We start from the raw sequence: 20,820 nt of genomic DNA, 5'->3' as shown, positions 1-20,820 counted from the left end.
GATCTTTTGTGTCACATTAACATCAAAGACCTCTTTTTCGTATTTCCACTTTGCACAGGATCTGGAGTAAGACGTGTAGTCAGACGAGCAGTCTGGCCCTTTACATTCTTTAGTCTCATGGTCAGACTGGCCACACCGTGCGCAACAAGCAGAGTCACGGCACGCGTCTGCAGCATGTCCAGACCTGTTGCACCAAAAACAGCACAACGGGTTCGGTATGCAGGGTCAGACATCTGCCGAGAGGTAGCCTACTTTTAGCTTTCCTGGAAGTGTGGGCCTGTCGAAAGTCAGTGCTACATTTTGTATAGTGATGTACTCCCCATTTTTATGTATTTTAACCTGACGTACATCTATGACGTCCTGATCCTGAAGTTCCATCAAGGTCTCTTCAGCTGGCGTGTCAAACAGCTCAGAAACTGAGATGACGCCCGTGCAAGTGTTTAGTGTATTGTGCAAGGAAGCTGAAATCCTTTTTCCCATCATTTCGAGACTGTTCATTATACAGTGGAGACCACTTATAACGTAACCACTTACAGTGCAGGACCGCTTATAATGCGGCTTTTGCCGACCCCCAATAATAGAACATAATGTATAGGAATACCGCTGGTCCATCCTGACACGGGATACCTGTTGTAGTGTGGTCACCAAAGGACAGAGCGCATTTGTCAGCGAATTCCGAAGTGTGAATCACCCATCACGGAGAATGCTTGTGTTATCTCCTCGTGACGAGGCAGGTGAGGGTGTCTTGCGAGGAGGTTCGCCGCCGGGAAAGCTTCTGCCTTCTTTTCGCATTATGTCACCCGTGCCATCTGAGTCATGATCAATGCACAAAACTTATCAAACGATCTTGTAGAGAACGACTTTGTTTCTTCAGCGAACACTTTTGACGGGCACCGATGTCTGCATCTACGAGCGAACAGCCACCGATGAAGCGATAGTGCAAGCCGTCCGGGACTGTGAGGCGTGCATGCTGGAAAACGACTCGGATGATGATCGGGACTTTGTGGCAGCGGTCCCGCAAAGAGGCGATAGTGTGTGTGTGCACAAACCAAGGGACTTCTGTACCTAGAATGGACTGAGCGACGAGGCATTCAGTTGCCGCACCGCTGTTGGGGACGCACGTGCAAGACACGGTCAGGAAACTACGCCAGACAAAAATCGCAGCATTTTTCCAGGCTCCGCGAGAACGTTGAATAAATTGTTTTCTCTGCAAGAAACCTCCGAGCTGTTCAGTCTGGTGCACAACATTGTATACGGTAACAGAAAGGTGGGTGCACACCACAAGCGGCCCCGTGACATACGTTATAAGCGGTCTCCACTGTATGTTCGCAGTCTTTTTCATTTGTGCATTTTAAAATCAGGTCACCAGATCTTACACGTTTGATTTCAACAATATTTTTGGACAGAGGTGCCACCGAAAAAGTTCGATGAAAAAGGGTGACATTTTTCCCAACAGTAAGCTTTTGTCTTTTTCAGTGTCTGCACTGTTTGTCTGCAGGTTTGACGAAATGAGCATTCCTATATGTCACCCGCAGTTCATACTCGTACATACGGGAAGGTCTCGGAGTTGTGATAACCCGTCGGCCAGAGCTTGACTAAGACCCTGACCGCCACCATACAACGTTTCTATCCCTTCACCTTTCATCCCCTCTTCACGGTAGGTAACACCTTGAGACTTGGGGATGGGGTACGTGGTGACACCACTCACCGAACACCAGCCGAAGCCGGTGCCTCCCGCGGGGCCACTTCGGAAGGCCTCATACTATGAAGTGGTGGAGTTGACTGCAGTTGGCACTGAGCTACGGACAAATAAACTGCGAATGCCAGGGGGGGTTCTCCTTCCTGCACTCCTCAACGTGGAAAACTCCTCACGTAGGAAAAACCCCTTTTGGGTTCTTTCCTACATAAGGATGATGCATCAGGGAAGTAAAAATGGGTCTTACTCTAAAACACAAGTGAGGCTGTACACACTCATTAGTGAGGCTGCCCTACTTTTATGCCTCTGAGCTTGTCATATTATCGAACGGCTACTCGCGGCAACTTTGCCGTGGCGTTGCTACTCAGTCACTGATCTGCACTTGTCTGTGACTTTCAGTGACTTCAGCTGCTTTTTGGCAAATTCCTTAACTTTTCCAATCGCATCAAAATTCCCTGACAATTCCCAGGCTTTCCAGTTTGGTAGACACCCTGGCAAACACACCTCTATCTGATGCTACAGGCCACCTACAATAATTTTTTTGCCCTGAGAACGCTGGTTGTTTCTCGATCAACCCGCCACAGCCAAAAATTCACGAAGGGGGACGTTCATTGCTCCTTTAACCAGCACATCCCTCACATTACATTTGCATAAAGAGCTGAGCACAGCAAAGGTAAAGAAAAAGTGGCATTTACCTCGCCAGCAAAGAAGAGCTTGCCGTGAAGAGGCTGCGCAAGAGCATCGTAAGCTTCACCCGATCCACCACAACGTACGTAGCTGTATACCATGCGGGCATGGGGACGGTCACGCCACCGTGTAACCAAGCTCCCCGTGGGGTTGGGCACCTTCTGGTCAACAAAGATGCCACGCAGCACCTCCATACACATTGACACCACTTCATCATCAGATTTGCTCCTGATCAACTCCACCGCATCCCCACTCACATATGTCATCAGGATGTAGCTTGGGTTCTACATGCAAGATGGTTAAAGTTAGTATGGTTAACATGGATCTCCTATGCGACATTACAGTAGGGGACAAAAAGTAAAGGACAATGGGGCTGCAATGCTGTGACATACCAAAAATATGGTACCTGTAAAGTTATATACTGAAGGTCCCATATTTGTGGAACATGTAGATGTACAACCAATTTTTTGCACTTTTAGGAGCCACGGAATAAGTCCGAATTATTGAGCACTCCGAATTTTTAGTCAGTGGCAAAAATCCACTTTGTTGCTGAAGTATTTATTCAGAAAACTCAAAGTGACTTGAGAAAACTGCCCATGTGCATTTGCTTGACTGCATGAACATGGGACAACACATTGTGGCGAATTTCTGCTGGCGTTGCACTCTCACTGTACATATTCACGAGCGCATTGACATCTGCAAGGACTGTTGCGGTTGACTGTGGTGCACATCACATATCCTCGTTACTGCTGTCGTTACCCGAGCGTTCCACCCGTTTGAAGTTCAGAGTGCCCACATAAGCACCGCCTGCGCATGCACCGCATGAGCAAATCCTTCGGTGAAGCAGTCCAAAATATCAGGCTCCGAAGTGCAGTTTTGCAGTGCTTCTGACTTTTGGAGATCCTAAAAATTACGCAAGCTCAGGGCAAAATGCGAGTGAAAAATCGAGCTCTCCTTTTACAAATCCGTCCGAAGAACTGGAAGAATTGGATTGGTTCTGTGGGGCATTTGATGAAGCTAGTAATTTTGTTAGAAAAATTGGAAAGTCCTAATCTTTGGAGTACAAATATCTCTCAGCGATTGTAACAGTAACTTAACAGTAACTTGAAGTACCTTCTTTGGCTGCACTCGTGGGCTGAGGTCGAAGAAGACGCTGAAGAGGCCCCGCTGTTCAGCTGATGACGGCACATGACCAAAGAAGTCGGCTGACCGTACTTTACTTGCCCAGAAGGGCTTGCTGAACTTGAGGGCTACCTGAAATACACCCAAGATTTTTTTCACATGCCATTTTAGTAGCACGGGGTTCAACACCCTCCCCCCAAATTGCACCCTTGGTCGTGCATTTGAGAGAGGGAAAAAGAGGGTATACCCTCTTCCCTGTGTAAAGCAGGGTGTCGGAGCGAATTGAAAACCGGAACCGAAAACCGAAAAAAACACTATTTTGGTGCGAACCGGAACCAAATCGAAACCGTATACGTTTTTTTCGCTCAGGAGTGAAACCGAAAAATTTATTTAACGGTTTTCGGTCCAAACAAAAACTTCGCCGGTTTGGACTACGAGTAGGCGAATGAAACTATTGTCGTGTGTTTTGAAGTCATGTCATGGATACTTTACGAGGGTTACGGTTACGGTGCAATGTATGTCGGCATACTGTGAGCCTTAGGCTCCCTTTGTAACGTTATATCGTTCGCACACATAGACTTAGATATACATGTGACTGGTTGTGACTCTCTGCCAATGTGCCGTAGTGTTCGTTTTAATTTCATCTGCCCAAACTCTCCTCAACTAAACAGCGACCCAAGGGGCTACGAAACGGCTTCTCTATCGGTAATGTCGCGCAACGTGTCCCTTGTTTGGGAACAGTGAAGTTGAATGCATTTACGTATCCACGATGCAAGCGCGTGCGAAGTGGCGCCTCTTTTGTGGACAGGACACGAAGAAAAGAAAACGAAGCCGACAAGCGCGTTTGTGAGTGAAGGTGTTCCTCGATTTGCGTCATACTCGTGCGGTGGTGCTTGCTGGCGAGGAAGCAGCAACAGACATTCGGATGGGACGCGATCGCACCAATCCAGCAAGAAAGTACTTTATGTATGACATCAAAACAAACAAGTCCGTCTGTATCATGCGCTTCAAGAAGGGAGAATGGTTATTTGAACAGACAGTCACCTACAGGAACCAGGAGCTACCAATTTCACAGCTGCCTATTGATATTAAATACCATGTATGCTGAATAAACGGGTTTACATTTTGCAACTTCGATTTTTTTTTTCTGGGAATGAATATGCCCACCAGAAGCGGAACCGGTTAAAACCAGTATGAACCGTTATTTTTTTGCTCCGGAGCAGAACCGGTACCGGACCGTTTACGATAGAACCGGAACGAAAACCGGAACGAAAAACGTTTCGGTTCGACACCCTGGTGTAAAGTTCCTGTAGAACTAGAGGTGCGCGAATATTCAAAATTCCAAATACGAATCAAGTATTTGCGATATTCAATTTGTATTCAAAAATTTCATATTTGAAGTTTTCAAATATTCGTAAAAGTTTGAATATTTTATTTTTCTCGAAATATCATAGCAGCTTATTACAAAACTGTTGCGAGCTGGAATTTGTACATTTCGGTAACAGCGAAGAACATGTATAGTAGAACAGCTGCAAAGTGACGCACGGAGCTTCCGAGTTACGCTCATCTGCGAATGCGTTACCAAACTACACGTTTGGTAACCGAAACTGAAACTAGTACACAGTTGTGTGCAGCCACCATTTTAAAGTCCCCCCCAACCAAACGCTAAACTGCAGTATGCTTCATGCATCGTCAGCACAGTCGCGGCTTTAGTGGATTGCCAACGATCTCTGAACACTCGTATGAGGCCTACAGTTCGGTGAAATTCCGGTTAAATATCTAAATTTTGTTGGCGTTGAGCCGTGCCACTGCATGCACAGCCAAAACATGCATCTTGAACGTGTTTTTTTTTTTTTTTTTTCGGTTTTGATTTCTGGTAGTCAGCAATATATGATAGAGTCATGGCTACGTGCGATGATAGCCATAATCGAGGAGTGGGACGTGGCGATATTTCAACATAGTTTCTCTAACTCTTTGCCACCTTCGCTTTCCTTCTGAGATGTGCTCATCACTAAACCATCCCACTTTCTGAACATGTCATTGCCCCTTACTTCCATTCTGTCTGTTTCACCTCCACTAACAATGCCAACACAGGTGTTCACTGTTCATGAAAGATTTTTGAAGTGGAGGTTTTTTTTACAGCTTCTAGCTTGCCTCATGAAAAGAGCACATTGTTTCATTGTAAAAATAATTTTAGTGTACATGTGCATATAAGCAGGTATGTAACTTCCCCACTATACCAATTCTTACCCAATTCTCTCTGGTATTACCCCCCCCCCCCCCACCCCGGCAAACTCCAATAAACTCCATCCGATGTTTTTTTGAGAAAAATCGGATTTATCTGATAAACTCAGATGTTTCCAAGGCCCACATGGCGGCCTTACAGGTTATTTTCCCTTCTTTCTTTGTGCCCCTTCTTCCACACCTACTTTTCGACTTCGAACTGATCAAAAGAAAAATGAAAAACGGGTCAGAAGTACTAGTAGCAGCCTCCTTCAGGGTCGCTGGAAGCATGAATGGCCCAAAAGGAGGATAGTATGCACACTTGTCCCATCTGTTCTATGCATCCTCGACCCTCGTGATCGTACTTGAGCCTGGGCACTGGGTTAGTTTGGCACAGAACAGTTCTGTGTTCGTCACAGCTGCTACTCATTTTGAGCCTGGCACCATTCAGAATTCGTTTGTACTTCAATAGATCTGGGTAGTAAAATATTTTCGCTATATCGTGTGGCCTCAGTCACTCTTGCACTTCTTTCCTTGCATTGTCTCTGTGATGACTACTCCGAAATACTCCGAAATCGGCGTCGTTCATTTTTCCGACTTTTTATTTCTCCGAGAACTCCGAATTTCGGAAAAGTTGAAAACTCAGATAGACAGCCTCCGAATTTTCCGAAATGAAAACTCTGAAAACTTGGAACCCTACTTATTAGCCCTTTTCAAGTGTGTGTCCTAGGGCAGTTTTCTAAGGATCAGCAGCACATATCCGTGACGATGTTAGATTATCGGGGCTTAACTGTTACGCTTAGAAGTCTTTATCCTATGATGTGATATTTGAAATTCAATTCGAAATTCGAAGGGCGATTTCGCAGATATTCGTATTCGATTCGTATTTGAAAATTTCGATATTCGCACACCTCTACTAGCTAATTACTGTATAAGTAGTAATTTTCGCGAGGACCTATTTTTCGCGAAATTCGCGAACGCCCTTTTTTTTGCGAATTTAAAGTCCCGCGAAATATTCAAACCAATGACAGAAAAATAGGTGAACGAAATATGTAAGAAATTCGACCCAGGATGCGGAGGCAACTTATGTACACGGGGTTTCTTACGCTATGACGGAAAGGCTTTGCAAAGTGTTCAGTTCGCCGCTGCAACTGGAGACAGTAGCCTCGCCTTCATGTACGAATCCCGCGCAGATGTAGGCGTCCCGCGATTTCATTTCCTTGTAAGCCTGGATCATCCAGCAAGCGTGTATGCACTCTGCCACCCGCAGAGTAATTATATTTGTAATTGTATTTGTAAAAGTTGTCGCATCGCTATCGAGTGCCAATCGCACCTGCTCGATGCAATGACAAGAATGACGGGAGACAGGGCAATTCGGCAATGGCTAAGGCCACCCGTTTTCCGCGATTCCGCGAAAATGCGCGGAATTGCGACTTTGCCGCGGAATACAAGATTCCGCGTGAAATCCCGCGGAATTCCGCTTTTTTGCCGTAAATTCGATTTCAGCCGGATCGACTTCCCGCATCCTGCGCCATTTTTTGTCTTAACTTCAGAAAATGAACGCCACAAATGTTCCCGGAATTCAAAACGCGTGCCTGCGCGCGCCCGCGGTGGCAAGGGGCAAGGAGCAACACCGGCGGCGCGCGCGGTACATCGACGAAACTTTACTTTCGTTTCTGCCATCTCGCTCTGTTGTTTTCGAGTGCGAAGTGTGGGAATGTCTAAGCGGTCCCATCTGGGAAACAAAGATGCCAAACAACGGGTACGTGAGTACGGCACGGAGGACTTTTACGAAGACGGCGGTTTACTTTTCTGCCGGCCTTGCGCGAAAACTATTGACCACCAACGCAAGTCTACGATTGACGACCACATCAGAAGCAGCAGCCACCGGAAAAATGTCGGAAAAGCAAAAGTAGACCCAACGGCGTCTGGATCGGGGCTGCAAAAACGGACCAGGCTGCAAACTTTAGAAACCGTTTTAACGGCAAAAGAGGCAAGGGAGGACCTGGTGCTCGAATTCTTGGACATGCTTGTGTCGGCCAACATTCCAATAGAAAAGACTGACCATCCGAAAGTGCGCACGTTCTTGCAGAAGCGGGTTACAAATGGGGGATCAGTCCCTTTGGCCAAAAATCTTCGGAACAGGCTTCCAGAACTTTTCGCTAAACATCAGTCGGCACTAAAAGGCATGTTCAGCGGTGCCACTGTATCGGTCGTCATCGACGAAACGACCGACGATCGAGCGAAATCCGTTGTGAACGTACTGTTCGTTAAGGCGTCATCAACTGGCGACTCTTTGCAACCAGTCCTTGTGGACGTGACGTTCACAAATGAGGTGAACGCCGCAGTAATCGGCCGGATCGTCGTCAAGGCACTCACGACGTACGGTGTTGAGTTCGAAGACGTAACCGCGCTTGTCACCGACAGCGCGTCATATATGAAGAAAGCATTTCGCGAATGTATCCAACCACTGTGCTCCAACGCCGTCCACGTGACGTGTGTCGCGCATGGTGTCAATCTGATCGGCGCGACTATGTACAAATCATTTCCCCTCGTGGACAAGTACGTTGGGGGATATGAAGAAGGCTTTTCGACTTTCTAGCGGAAAGCGCGCACTGTTCAAGGCTCATCTGCAAGAATGTGGTGTGGAAAACCCCAGGGCGCCACCAGCCCCTGTGAAAACCAGATGGAATTCATGGATTGAGGCTGTGGAGCTCCACTCTGAGTACTTTGAGCACTACCCCTCTCTTTTGGAAAAAGTACAAGAAAGGTATGGAGATGCTGCTGGAGTAGACAGTTTAGTTTCCATGATGCAAGAAATATATACAGAGCTTAAGTACACCACTCGGTGTATTGCCATTTTTGGCAAAAAGGTGGCCAGCCTGTTGAAGGCTGCAGAAGGTCAGGAAGTGGCTGCACACAAGGTGTACAATGCCTTGTTTGCACTCTGGGGATACCTTAAAGCAGCATCTTTGGAAGATTACGGCGCCCTTATGAGGCAAGAGGGTGTGCAAGATGATGAAGCTGCTTATGTAGGAGAACAAATAAGAAGCGGAATGTGCCAGGCTGCCCGCAAAGCACAAGAGCTCTTGGAAAAAAGTGACACCTGGAAATTTTTCAAGAGTATGAGGGCCCTAGACCCGCTGCAACTAAAGTCAATGTCACATGAACTTTGTGACTATGAGAACATCCCGGGTATAGGAAGAGATGCTGGAAACCTAGCAGCTGAGTGGTTGCTGTATATCAACACTGCAAAAGACTGCAAGTCTTCTGACCGTGACCTGGCCCCATCTGCCTCGAAGCAAGTCGACCCACCGCCACAGCCCTTTGACATCATTGGCTTTTGGGATGGCATGAAGACACTGACGCCGGCACTGGCATCAATTGCAGTCAAGTACCTGTGTGTACCCATAAACTCTGTTGATGCAGAGAGATCATTCAGCAGATATAAGATGATTGTCAGTGATAAACGTCATTCTCTGTCAGATGAGAATACGAAGTACCATCTCATGCTTAGCCACAACAGCTTTTTAATGCTGTAGCTTCTTTCTGTATCTTGGGGGCCCAATAAAGATCTTTCTGTTTGAACTCAACACTGTTGAGCATGCACCGCAGAAAAACGCAGAATTCACGATCCTCTGCCGCGGAATTCAGGATCTGCCGCAGCAGAAAATGGGTGGCCTTAGCAATGGCACAGATACAAGCCAAGTAGGACCCCATCATCGCAGCCCTTTCAGTCAGAACTGCTCAAAAGGAAGACAAATTGAACGAGTTACCCAGTTGTGATACCTTTTATTAGCTTCTTCCAGGAAGTTCAAAGTGGAGGGCCCCGGTCAACGCACCGCGAATTTAAGGTTCCTCGAATAATTGCCTGATCCTGGCTTCTCACAAATTTGTGAATTACTGAGCCCGTAAATTTAACCACTTATACAGTATTATGTTGTAAGTAGTAACCCATCTTGAAATAAGTAATAAAAAATAGAAACGTGCAACTCTGCAGAAACGTGTATTCTGTTTATCATATTGGGGATGCTGAAATGTACCTTCTCAATGATGCCTGCTCCCAATTGCTCAAGGGCCGAAATCTTGTTCGGGGGCAATGGGGGTTCAAAGGTGATGACACCCTCCTGCATCAGTGCCAGGGGAACTGTCACCAGCACAAAGTCAGCTGATAGCTTCTCGTCTTCTTGGGTCCAGACACGCACATCTTCATCCTCACAGCTGTAGTCCACACGAGTCACCTGTGGTTGCCAATAGTGTATCCGTTATGCACTCAGTTTCTTGCTTCAAAAAAAATGAATGTTACAAAAACAAATTCAGAAGACACATTTGCAGGACAGTGAGGCTTAAACAAGCAGACTGAAGATAACATTATCTTGATATGGTCAGTACTGACTACACTGAAACCTTGCTCTTACTCCATAGTTAATGCCCTTCGTTTTCCGCGAAATTCGGAATTAATCGCGGAATCTTTCGTTTGGCACAGAGTTTCACGGAATCTTTTATTTTTAAGGGGAGTTATCAAATTCGAATCTAATATCAATCACTCGAAGTATCCGATTCGCGAATCAAAATACTCAATATTCGAGTTTTCGGATAATTTGGGTATTCGCCGAATACAAACGACACCTCGCAAAAGTGGGCTTCACCTGACGCTTCCCTGCATGAGGTGAAGCCGGCCCTACAAAATTGAAGTCTGCTTTACGAAATTGTTTATGCTGCAGGACAAAACAGACAGATTGTAGTTTAGCTTAGGATAGCATTAGCCCAAGTTTATTGTGTATACTTCACATGAGGAAGATGCGGCGTCCTTCCCGTATGCACTTTAGCGGTAGCAGTGGGGGATTTTGATTTGATATCTGGGAGGTTGCCTTCAAGAACTTAAGACTTTTAAATAATGGCTACAGTCCAAGAACAAAAAGGGGTGTGCTAAAAATGTAACTTCCCCAGGGCATGTATTGTAAACTCCTTCCTATAAAGTTCCTATGAACTCTGTACATGCTGAAAGATCTTTCAGGAGGTATAAAATGATTTTAGGCGACAGGCCGCAGCAGATGAGAACACAAGATATCATGAATGTAATGCTGAGCCACAACAGTGCTTTGAAACTAATTTTATAACATTTTTTTGTTCCCACATTATCCAAGAAAATAAAGTGTCTCCCATTTCATGCAGCTGTTGACTGCTCGCCGCGGAAAATCGCGGAATTTACAAGTCAGTGCCGCGGAATTTTGAATTTGCCGCAGCAGAAAGCAGAGGGCTTTATCCATAGTAATAGCCAAACTGACTCATGGAAAACACATTGCTTGAGTTGGATGATCCTTGCAGATTCAAATAACCATTACAAACACTAATGGCTAGCACTAGCACATAAAATATGCACAGTTTAGTCAGTTTGCAGGCTGAATGCAGGGAGAGGCTTCCAATATTTCATTGAATGTATTACACATGAGAACCACTTTAGTAGTGACTACATAGTGCACACTATTTAATGCTGTTCTCCTTCAGTGAGGGGCATGGTTCGTCCCCCAATCAGAAAAACCCACCCAGACCGAAGCTCCCAATGCACAATAAAATGATTCATTTATTAGTGGAGGTGTGCGAATATTAGAAATTTGAAATATGAATCGAATATTTGCGATACTCGATTTGTATTAAAAAAATTTGATATTTGAACTTTTTTGAATATTCAAATTTTTTCAAATATCATACCAGCTTACTACCAAGTTGTTGTGGGTTGTGCGCTTGAATATGTATGCAAAACCGCAATACGCTTCCCAGTCATCTGCGATATATAATCGAGCTATGGACGCATGTGATGACAACGATAACAGGGGAATGGGTGCGTGAGAACGCAGTGAAACCCTACCGTTTCCCACCAACACAAAAAATATGGAAGGCATTGCAGTGCAAGAAAAGAGCACTTGTTACTTTTGTTATCCTTCTTAACCTGTCTGTTAACCTGTGAGCTTAGCTATGCTCATCAGTAAACCCCAAATCCCAAATTCTGAATATGTCATTACTTCCACTCTGTCTGTCTATTTCACAAGCTCTTACTATGCCAACGCTTACTATGCTTACTATGCATTTCTGGACACCATCGGACTTCGATCGTTATTGTAAAGGGGCTCGTTAATTTATTCCCCCCATTCCACCAAGCACTGGGGTAGAGTATCGCCTGTTGCGATGAAACTCCCCACTCTCCAAGGCCGAAAATAAAGTTGTTGTTGTTGTTGGATTTTCGAAGTGCAAGTTGCTTTTATGGTTTTCAGCTTGCCTCATGAGAACACATTGAGGCACAACAATGAGGCAACAACAATGAGGCACACATTGTTTCATTGCAAAAATAATTTGACTGTACATGTGCAGGTAAGCATGTATGCCTTATGTGAAGCGCATAATTCCATATTCTTTATTAGCCCTTTTCAAGTGCATGCCCTGGGGCATTTTTCTGAGGATCAGCAGCACACAACTGCGACAACTCTGGTTCCCAGGGCTTACTTGTTACTCTTAGAGATAGGGGTGTGCGAATCCCAATATTTGAGTTCGAATCGAATATTGAATCAAATGGGGAAAAAAATGTTGAATACCAAATCCAATATTCGTGCAAAGTTTACAATATGTGCCTTTTGCACTAAAAGATTGCGATTTGTAGGCCATGGCTTTAGCGTAATTTTTCGGGCATTAACTGTCACGAGAGAGACACGCAATTCCTCTGTGGCAAGCCCCTACTCTTTAATTTTGCATGATAGTGCTTCCTGCTTTTCAGGTGAGTCTACACTTAACAGGGGTAAATATCTTGATTTCAAAATTTTATGCCAGGCAGTCACATGCTATACAGATGAGGCAGCAATTGTTTCTGAACATCCTCAGGTCACTTGTGAAGCAAAAAAATTGGCATCCTACCTCAGCTGTGTCATGAGCATCCTTTAAATTCTTTGCTGGAGAGTGTGTGTCTCGCCTGGGGATGTTGTATTGCTAAAATTTTGAATGTAAGGGGTGTCTTTAAGACACCCTTTTTGTTCCTGGGCTGCAGGCAATATTTAAGAGCCTTAACGTTTTAAAAGCAGCCTCCCAGACATCAAATCAAAATCCCCCGCCTGTACCGCTAAAGTGCGCGTGGGAGGGATGCTGCCCCTTCTGCAGACAAAGTATTCACCAGAGTTCTCCCATAAGGAACCAGAAGACAGAGAATGAACAGCAAATGGAGCATCTTGATATCCTGTGAGCCGACATGTGCGCATCAGTAAATAATACCACATTTTGAACGTGACATTACTTCCATTACTCTTTAGTTCCATTCTGTCTCTGTCTGTTTCACCAGCACTTACAATGCCAACAAAGGTTATCATTGTCCATGAAGGATTTTCGAAGTGCAAATTGTTTTTACTGTTTTCAATATATCTAATCAGAACAACACATTATTTCGTTGCAAAAATAATTTGACTGTATATGTGCTGATGAGCATGTATGACCTGTGTTATGTCAATACACTAATACATATTCCTTATTAGCCCTTTTCAAGTGTGTGCCCTGGGGCATTTTTCTAAGTATCAGCAGCACACAACTGTGATGATGTTAGTTTACTGGGGCTTAATTGTTACTGTTAGTACCCTATCCTATGATGTAGTATTCGAAATTGAATTCGATATTTAAAGGAAAATTTTTCAGACATTTGTATTCAAAAGTTTAAATATTCACACACATTTAGTGAAAAGGTTTGCACTAGTTGGTCAGGTTTAGGATGTTGACACACCTGCGAAAGCCTTTTGGCTTTCTCAATGCCAACAAGACAGTTCCTCAACACAAAACAGGTTATAGTAAAACTTGGATAATTCGACTACTCGTGCGGTCCCAACAGATGCCTATACAGCCAAACCTCGTTTTACAAACCCTAGATTTACGAATTCCCTCGGTTTATGAGTGCCACCACAAAGAACGAAGCTTTTCCCGTGTATTTTGCCATCATTTTATGAACCCTCAATATCCGAACTATGAACGAATTACCAGGGAATGGACCTCGAGTACCAAAGCTGTTCTGACCTCGATTTTTGAACGGGGCCAGCAGAGCTGTCCAGGGGATAGGTCAATGGACGAGAAAACAACAGAAGTGTGTCAACAGAGATTACCAAAGAATGAAGGTCAAACATGCAGTGTCCCACATCCCCCACGTTACATAAAGATGATTCACCATTTCCTAGGAAGGATGATTCGGGCATTGACAGCCAGACAGGTTCTCAGTTTGGACCACGTCTCTGAGATGGAAACATCTTGCGGTTCCAGGGGACTACGGATTGCAAAGTCAACGTTGTCTGTTATTCTCCAAGACTCCGACCTATGGCTTCGAGTTTCTTCAGCGAACGCTTCATCACTGAAGAAAAGGTTGCCGGCAGTGGAAACACTTGAGTGGCCTTTGATGCTTTGGGTTGAAGGTATGACAGAGTGCAAAGCCGTGATCAGCGACAAGATGTTCATAGAAAAGGCACGTCTGCTTGGTTCACTCCAAGGCAAGTCTTCTGTGACTATTTTTTTATCGAATGCACCTTTTTTTCTTCTGCCAGCCTTTGTCTCTGTACTCATGTAGCTTTTCTTATATTTTAGGCGTGCCTTCCGAGTTCCATTATTCAAATGGTTGGCTGATGCGATTTAAAGGTCGTCATAAGATATCATGCCAACATCTCCATGGCGAGAGTGGCGGCGTTGACACGACTATAGTTGCTGAAGGGCGGCAATGGCTTCAGACAATTCTATATTCCAGAATTCGAATATTGGAAATATTGGACTTCGAATATCAAATTGGATAATAGACTTCAAGCAGCCCTGTTTACTGCAATGTGCACGTACAGCACATACAACCACATTTTAATAACCACAGAAATATGTAGGGAAGCATCAACTATGAAAGGATGAGGAAAAGGTTACCACTCCCACAAGACAGTGATTAACACTGCTACAGCTTCAGGTGTACCCCACTATAATGGTATACACCTGAAACTTCAGTGTAAATGAGTTCACTGTAGAGTTCCTCATACCTGTGGCGATGAAACTCCCCACTCTCCAAGGTAAAAAAAAAAGTAAAAGTAAAAAGTAAAGTAAAGTTGTTGTTGTTGTTGTCGCCCTCAAAGGCAGGCAGCGTATTTGATGCAGTGTGGTGGATGCAGTGTGGTGCCCAGCTTAGCAGCAACATCTTGAGCTCAATGGTGGATGTGAGAAGGTAGCAGGCCAGACTCAAAATGCTATGGTTTGCTCACAACGTCCACGTATCACCTGCGATGCTATCATGCTGGCCCCGTCAGCTTAAACCTACTCTCTTATATGTCGTGGCAGGTAGTAGGCACAACATGGCTAAATGGCATGTAAATCGCACAACATTTCTCGAAAATGACGTCCTTGTTCGCTAATTGTACTCAGGCACCGTTGCACTCACTGGAGCTTTAAATCTCCACTTCCTCGGTGCTAAAAGGACGCACACAAAGTACTATCATTCCAGCTATCTTTCGTGTCAAAACTGCTCATCTCTCACATGACCTCTGTTGCTTTCGCTTTATGACAAATGTGACGGCTGGGACACCACCCGTCATGTTCACAACTACCGCTTCTAAGTAACTCGCTCAAGATACTGGGGTGTAGTTCAATGTGGTCATGCAGCACAGATGCAGAGTTTTTCTGGCATTTGGAGAATTTGATGGCAAGCATTTCCACAGTCACCGGCGATTTGCGCGTTCAGTGCTCCCTCCTGTGCGGCTTCGCCAACTGGCAGTCTGGATGTTTACACGCTGCATAACGCACATGCAGCCTTTTGTGTGCATGTCACTGAACAACCTTGACACTGACTCCTTGTTCAGGTGCAGCATTCGAATATCTCAATCAGACGAGGAGAGGCGATGCACAACACAAACCCAGGCACAAGAACAGCGTAACGAAACCAATTCCCGATAACGATTGCACATATGCATGCAACCTGCACACACAGCTGTTGCACAGTTATGTATCGTAGAAGTTTATTCGTGTGCTGATGCATTCCATATGGGTTTCTCACATAAAATTTCAGCAATCTATTGCGTGCGTTTCACTAGTGGATGCTCGTTACCAAGAGCGGATCCGGATGATACACATCCTGCCGGACTGGCGAGCACTGCTACGGAGCATTCCTGTTGGGAAAACGCTGCATGGGTCTAGCACGTAAGGCTCGTGAATTTGGGAAATCTAGAATATTTGAAGATATTCGATTTATTCCAAAGCCACGAATATAAAATCCTTGAATCAAGGTGAATACGAATATACTGGAAATATTCCTTTCGTATTCGAAATGTCGAATATTCGCGCAGCCCTACTTAAAGCTTTTGTCAGTCATACTAGAGACCTCTGAATCGCTGAGCTTTTTTACACTGATCTGACCTCTGCAGTGCACACACACTCCGATACCATGACAGCATAACTAGGGTTCCGGGTCTTCGGATTTATCCGAAAAAATCTGAAAAACGTACTCCGGTAAAATTTTAAGCAATTCGGATTAATCCGAAAAACTCCGCTTCGGAGATGCTTTGCCTTGGTTACTGGGCTATTGTTCGCGGACTCCTTTTGTGTCCTGGGTCTTTTTTGGCCACGGATATCGGCCCCACCACAACATAACAATACAGTAAAATCTCATTAAGTCAAACACCGGTTAAGAACAAAATTAAGCTTAAGTCGAACGCCCACGATGTCCCGTGCATAGCCTGTATTCCCGTAATGTAAATAATACCTGCTTTAGTCGAAATCGTTTAAGTCGAAATCATGGCTAAGCCGAACAAATGGTTCGTCCCAGGTGACGGAAAGGAACTGAAACACAAACTGTGGTTCAGCTCCTTTCCGTCAGATGGCGAAGCAGTCGAGCGCGGTGTTGCAGACGACATCGAACATGTGGAACTGAATGCAGACTAGTTCTCTGCGACGCCGCTTTCCACCGTGACGCTATCTGAGGAAAATAACTGGAACACAGGTATAGCCAATTAGGCAGCTGCGGTTTTTTAATTTTCGCGATTTATCCGCAGAGTAACAGGCTAGGCGGCATTATGGACATAAAATTTGGGGGCATAATACGTCCTCTAACATCTACTTTAGCTTTCCGACACTGTTCTTATTTGTTTTATCTTCGTTACAAACCCCGAAGTTTATCTTGGCGAACCCTGTACATCTGCAGAGTATTATGTGAGTTAAGTTATAACTACAAATAAAGGTGATATTGATCCATTTGTCGACTATGCAACAGCTTTGGGGACAATTTTTATCAGAATTTGGCAGTTGTTTGATAAGTCAAAATACTGCTTAAGTCAAACTAACTGGACTGGATGGTGGGTGTTTGAGTTAATGAGATTTTACTGTAGTTTTCGTGATCTAGCATTTTCTTGGACGGTTATCTCGACCACTTGAGGGTTCACCGCCCGGGGTTTTCCCCAGTCTGTTTCCCGATTTCCTTGTCCTACACGTGACCTAAGCACTAAAATAAGCATCGAACCGAAGTCATATGGAGTGGTCTTTTTGAGAAAGCAACTAGTTGCAGTGCTGACGACAAGATGGGACACAAGCAAAAGCTGCCCTGCGACTACATGAAGGGGTACCCTGATTTTGAGGAGTTCACATCGTCCCACGATCGCGATGCAGAGGTTGTCATATGTAAGTACTGCGGCATAACAGTGAACACTGCACGCGGAAAGGGTGCATTGGGAATTGCGTAACACCCCAGTATGCGTCGCACGAAATGTATTGTCCAGCTTGTGTCTCTTTAGTATTGAAGCAATAAATCTGACAACTGCATTTTCGCTGCATAACTGTGCGTGCGTCGTCAAGCTTTCTCAGAATTTCGGATATTAACTGAGCTGTAAATCATAAACTCCGAAAAACTCAGTTTTTTGAAAGACCAATAAACTCCGAAAGACACCCTCCGGTAACGCCTAGAAATAAACTCAGAAAACCCGAAACTCTAAGCATAACATGTGTGCTTCCACTCGGGTGCTACTTCCCTCCACTGCCTGAAGGCGCATTGTACACTATATTATATTTGGGAAAGCAAAAGAAACAAGGCATGTAAAACAGCCCAGAAAAATGCAGCATAGCTCAGCTGGCTGCATTAAAAAGAAAAGAATCTCATTTTTTGTACCAATGCTGGAGGAACATGATGAGTAAATGCTGCCATTTCGAATGATCTCTTCATAGTTGGCATCACAAAGAACTCATTCTATTTTTTTCCCCCTCTGATATGTGGATAATTCTGAGTTCCATGGTTAACAGACCTTTCACAAGATTATCATACAGAAAGAAAAATTTATGAGTAGAATAGAGGGTGCAGTTCATTCCTTACTGCTGGTTCCTAAAGCGTAATTTCCACAAGCAGCTCCATGAGAACAAGAAAAAGATGCAAAATCAAGGGTTTTCAAGGACTGTAAAAAAAATTCCTTGCATTTTTGAATTCCAGGACATTAAATGGTTTCAAGGACCAGTGGGAACCATGCAATTCATACGAATTCCAGCAGAGGTCATGTCTGAAACGTGTAGAAAATTTCTAAGTGCTACAAATTTCTGTATCTGGATATTAAATAAATTATTTGCGTTGCAAACACTATGAAACTAGCACATTAACTATTAAAAAAAAGGTGGAAGCATTACAGACAGAAGCTTACTTACTGGATGGAAAGTTACTGTAAGGAATGTTATCAATAGTGTAAGCAGTATTCAAGAGATGCTCAAAGTCCTACCTGGTGAGAGAAACGGACATCAAGTCCCTGGGCAATGCCCTGAAGAAGGGCTCCAAAACCATCTGGCACCAAAGCATGTTGACCACTGAACTGGGGAAATCGCTCATTTTGGTCCCACTGGAGGGCAGATACGTAGCGCAGGTGTGCTCCACATGCGTACTCCAGGTTCCCCAGGTGAAACTGCAGCACGTTCTCTTCCTCCTGCACCACATTGATGGCAATCAATTGATGGCTTGTTGTGCCTGAACAAAGACAATAGCCTCTAGGGCAGTGGTTCTCTACCTTTTTTCCTCCATGTACCCCTTTTGCCATTCATCAAAGCATTATCCCCCTCCCCATATTAACTCCAAAGCAATACACTCATAAAAATTTGAGGTATTTTGCTGCAGCTTCAGAGTTTCGTGACAGTATTGTGCTGCTTCCAATTCTGCTGTCTCACATTTGCCTGAAAACCTCTATTTAAAACAATTCACTAATGAATACAGGAGCAAATATTGAATATTTTGAATTTTCAAATTTTGATAAAATATTTGATATTCAAGTCGTATTCATATTCCAAAATTTCATATTCGAAGCATGAATCACAGCAGGGGAAGCATCATTCACAGAAAAAAAAAAGGGGAAGGAAAATCCCAGGCATGGGACATTTTTGATGTAGACCTAGGAAATGTTCAAGATGACCTCAAGATGCCTCCACGTCTACTAGAGTCACTAAAACAGGTACAGTGTCCAATGACTCCACTGTCGAGGTACCTCTATGCAAGGATGCAATTTATGAATTACATTACATGAATGCTTTGTGCATTATTAAGTGAAAGACTGCTGCACAGTGGATTTAGGTCAAGAGAGCCAGTGTTTCAAGTCGTAGGGTCTGGTAAGCCATGATGTGGGGAATACAGTCAACCAGTCATCAGGGCATGGGCTGAGCTCTCAATTACTGAAACCTACCAAAGCAGAGTTTTTCTGATACGTGTATACCATATTTACTCTCGTAATTTGTGTACTTTTTGAAAACAAACAAAGAAAAAAGTCTGAAAAGAAGGGTGCATGCAAATTGCACAAGAACCAGGGTGTTTACTAAACTGTAGCCAACAAATTCCCTGACTTTTCCACGTTTTCACTGACTATTTCAAGTGAATTCCCTGACCAGAACTTGGAACTCTGTGTCTGCTGCTACATTTTGGTACAGACCATTTATTGAATAATTGAATAGCATGAATCATTTATTGAATTCAAACAAACAGAATACAAATACAGTAAAACCTCGTTAATTCGGATCTCACGGGACGTACGACCAACGTCCGAATTATCAGAATGTCGAAATAATGAAAGGACAACAAAATGCCAGTTATATTTGCCTATGTGAACACAGGCTTATTTAGAGAAAAACTGCGTAATCATTGTTTGCTTCCAGGACAACATCTACACGTTGAAAACACCTGTCGCGGATAGGTGCTCATGCGCCTGAATGCTGTTGGGTGTGCCGTTGCAAAATTCCTCGAGGACGGCAAGAGCCTCTGCGGCTTCTTTGACGGTGCGTCTGGGTGGAACGTTCTGTTTCTCCCACTCACATTCGGTGCCTCATGCAGTGTCTGGTGCGTTGATGCCCAGCGCGTCATCGACAATTTCGTCCTCCGTCAACAGTCCGGCTACGGCAACACCCTCGTCAATTGCAAAGTAATCAGAAAGCTGCACCGCAGCCGGCACGACGCTATCAAAATGGCGATTGCCGTCCTCGTCCATGCCGGCCTTTTCCCCCCACACCTCGCTGCTCACTCAGTCCACAAAACCGCAGTGCCGAAAGCAGTTTCATGAGACGACGGAGACCAAACACGTGTTGGTGGTCTTTATGCCGAATGCCGAAGGACAGATGACACGTGACGCCAATGATCATAGTGATGGGAGCTTCGTCAGTTCGCTTTGCTGCTGTTTACTGGTGTCACCACTTGAATGGTCTTGTCACGTTCGCGCAACTTCGCACCGTAACCCCGCGAGCGAATATCGGGAGCACCGAATTATTTGTAATTGCTCCAAATGCTTACAAATTATCGAGCGTCCATTCCTATACTCTTGTATGCATGATTGCCGGGACAGCGCGGGCATTCCAAACTATCCCAATTTCCGAATTATCGGGGGTCGAATTAACGAGGTTTTACTGTATATGTTTCTCCTTGCTATTTAAGAGAACCAATCTTTTTTTCTGCCTCATTTAGGCTGCGTTCTTTTTCCTGAGTAGAGTAGATCACGTGACTGGGTTGTACCATGTGACCTTCACCTCGAGTAGCTAGCCCGTAGAGTAGGTTTGGGAACGCATGGTACACTCTGATCGAGTAAGCATAGAGGGGAGCAGCTTGTTAC

At 44.6% G+C, this 20,820-nt stretch overlaps 1 protein-coding gene and 1 pseudogene across 1 annotated transcript in view; one reads left to right on the top strand and one right to left on the bottom strand.

The window, feature by feature from the left end:
* LOC135394336 (lysine-specific histone demethylase 2-like) overlaps window positions 1–20,820 on the bottom strand; it is a 70,148-nt gene that overhangs the window by 5,086 nt on the left and 44,242 nt on the right. The window contains exons 11-14 of the mRNA XM_064625030.1: window positions 18,463–18,663; window positions 9,772–9,969; window positions 3,497–3,637; window positions 2,392–2,667 (exon numbers count right to left, since the gene is read on the bottom strand). Of these exons, the coding sequence (XP_064481100.1) occupies window positions 2,392–2,667; window positions 3,497–3,637; window positions 9,772–9,969; window positions 18,463–18,663 (816 nt within the window). The remainder of the gene's footprint in view (window positions 1–2,391; window positions 2,668–3,496; window positions 3,638–9,771; window positions 9,970–18,462; window positions 18,664–20,820) is intronic.
* Window positions 7,119–9,323, top strand: LOC135394337 (uncharacterized; annotated as a pseudogene).

This window comes from Ornithodoros turicata, chromosome 5 (genome assembly GCF_037126465.1).
Source record: "Ornithodoros turicata isolate Travis chromosome 5, ASM3712646v1, whole genome shotgun sequence".
Lineage (NCBI taxonomy): Eukaryota > Metazoa > Arthropoda > Arachnida > Ixodida > Argasidae > Ornithodoros > Ornithodoros turicata.
Note: the sequence above shows the minus strand (reverse complement) of the source record. Positions and strands in the feature narration are given on the sequence as shown.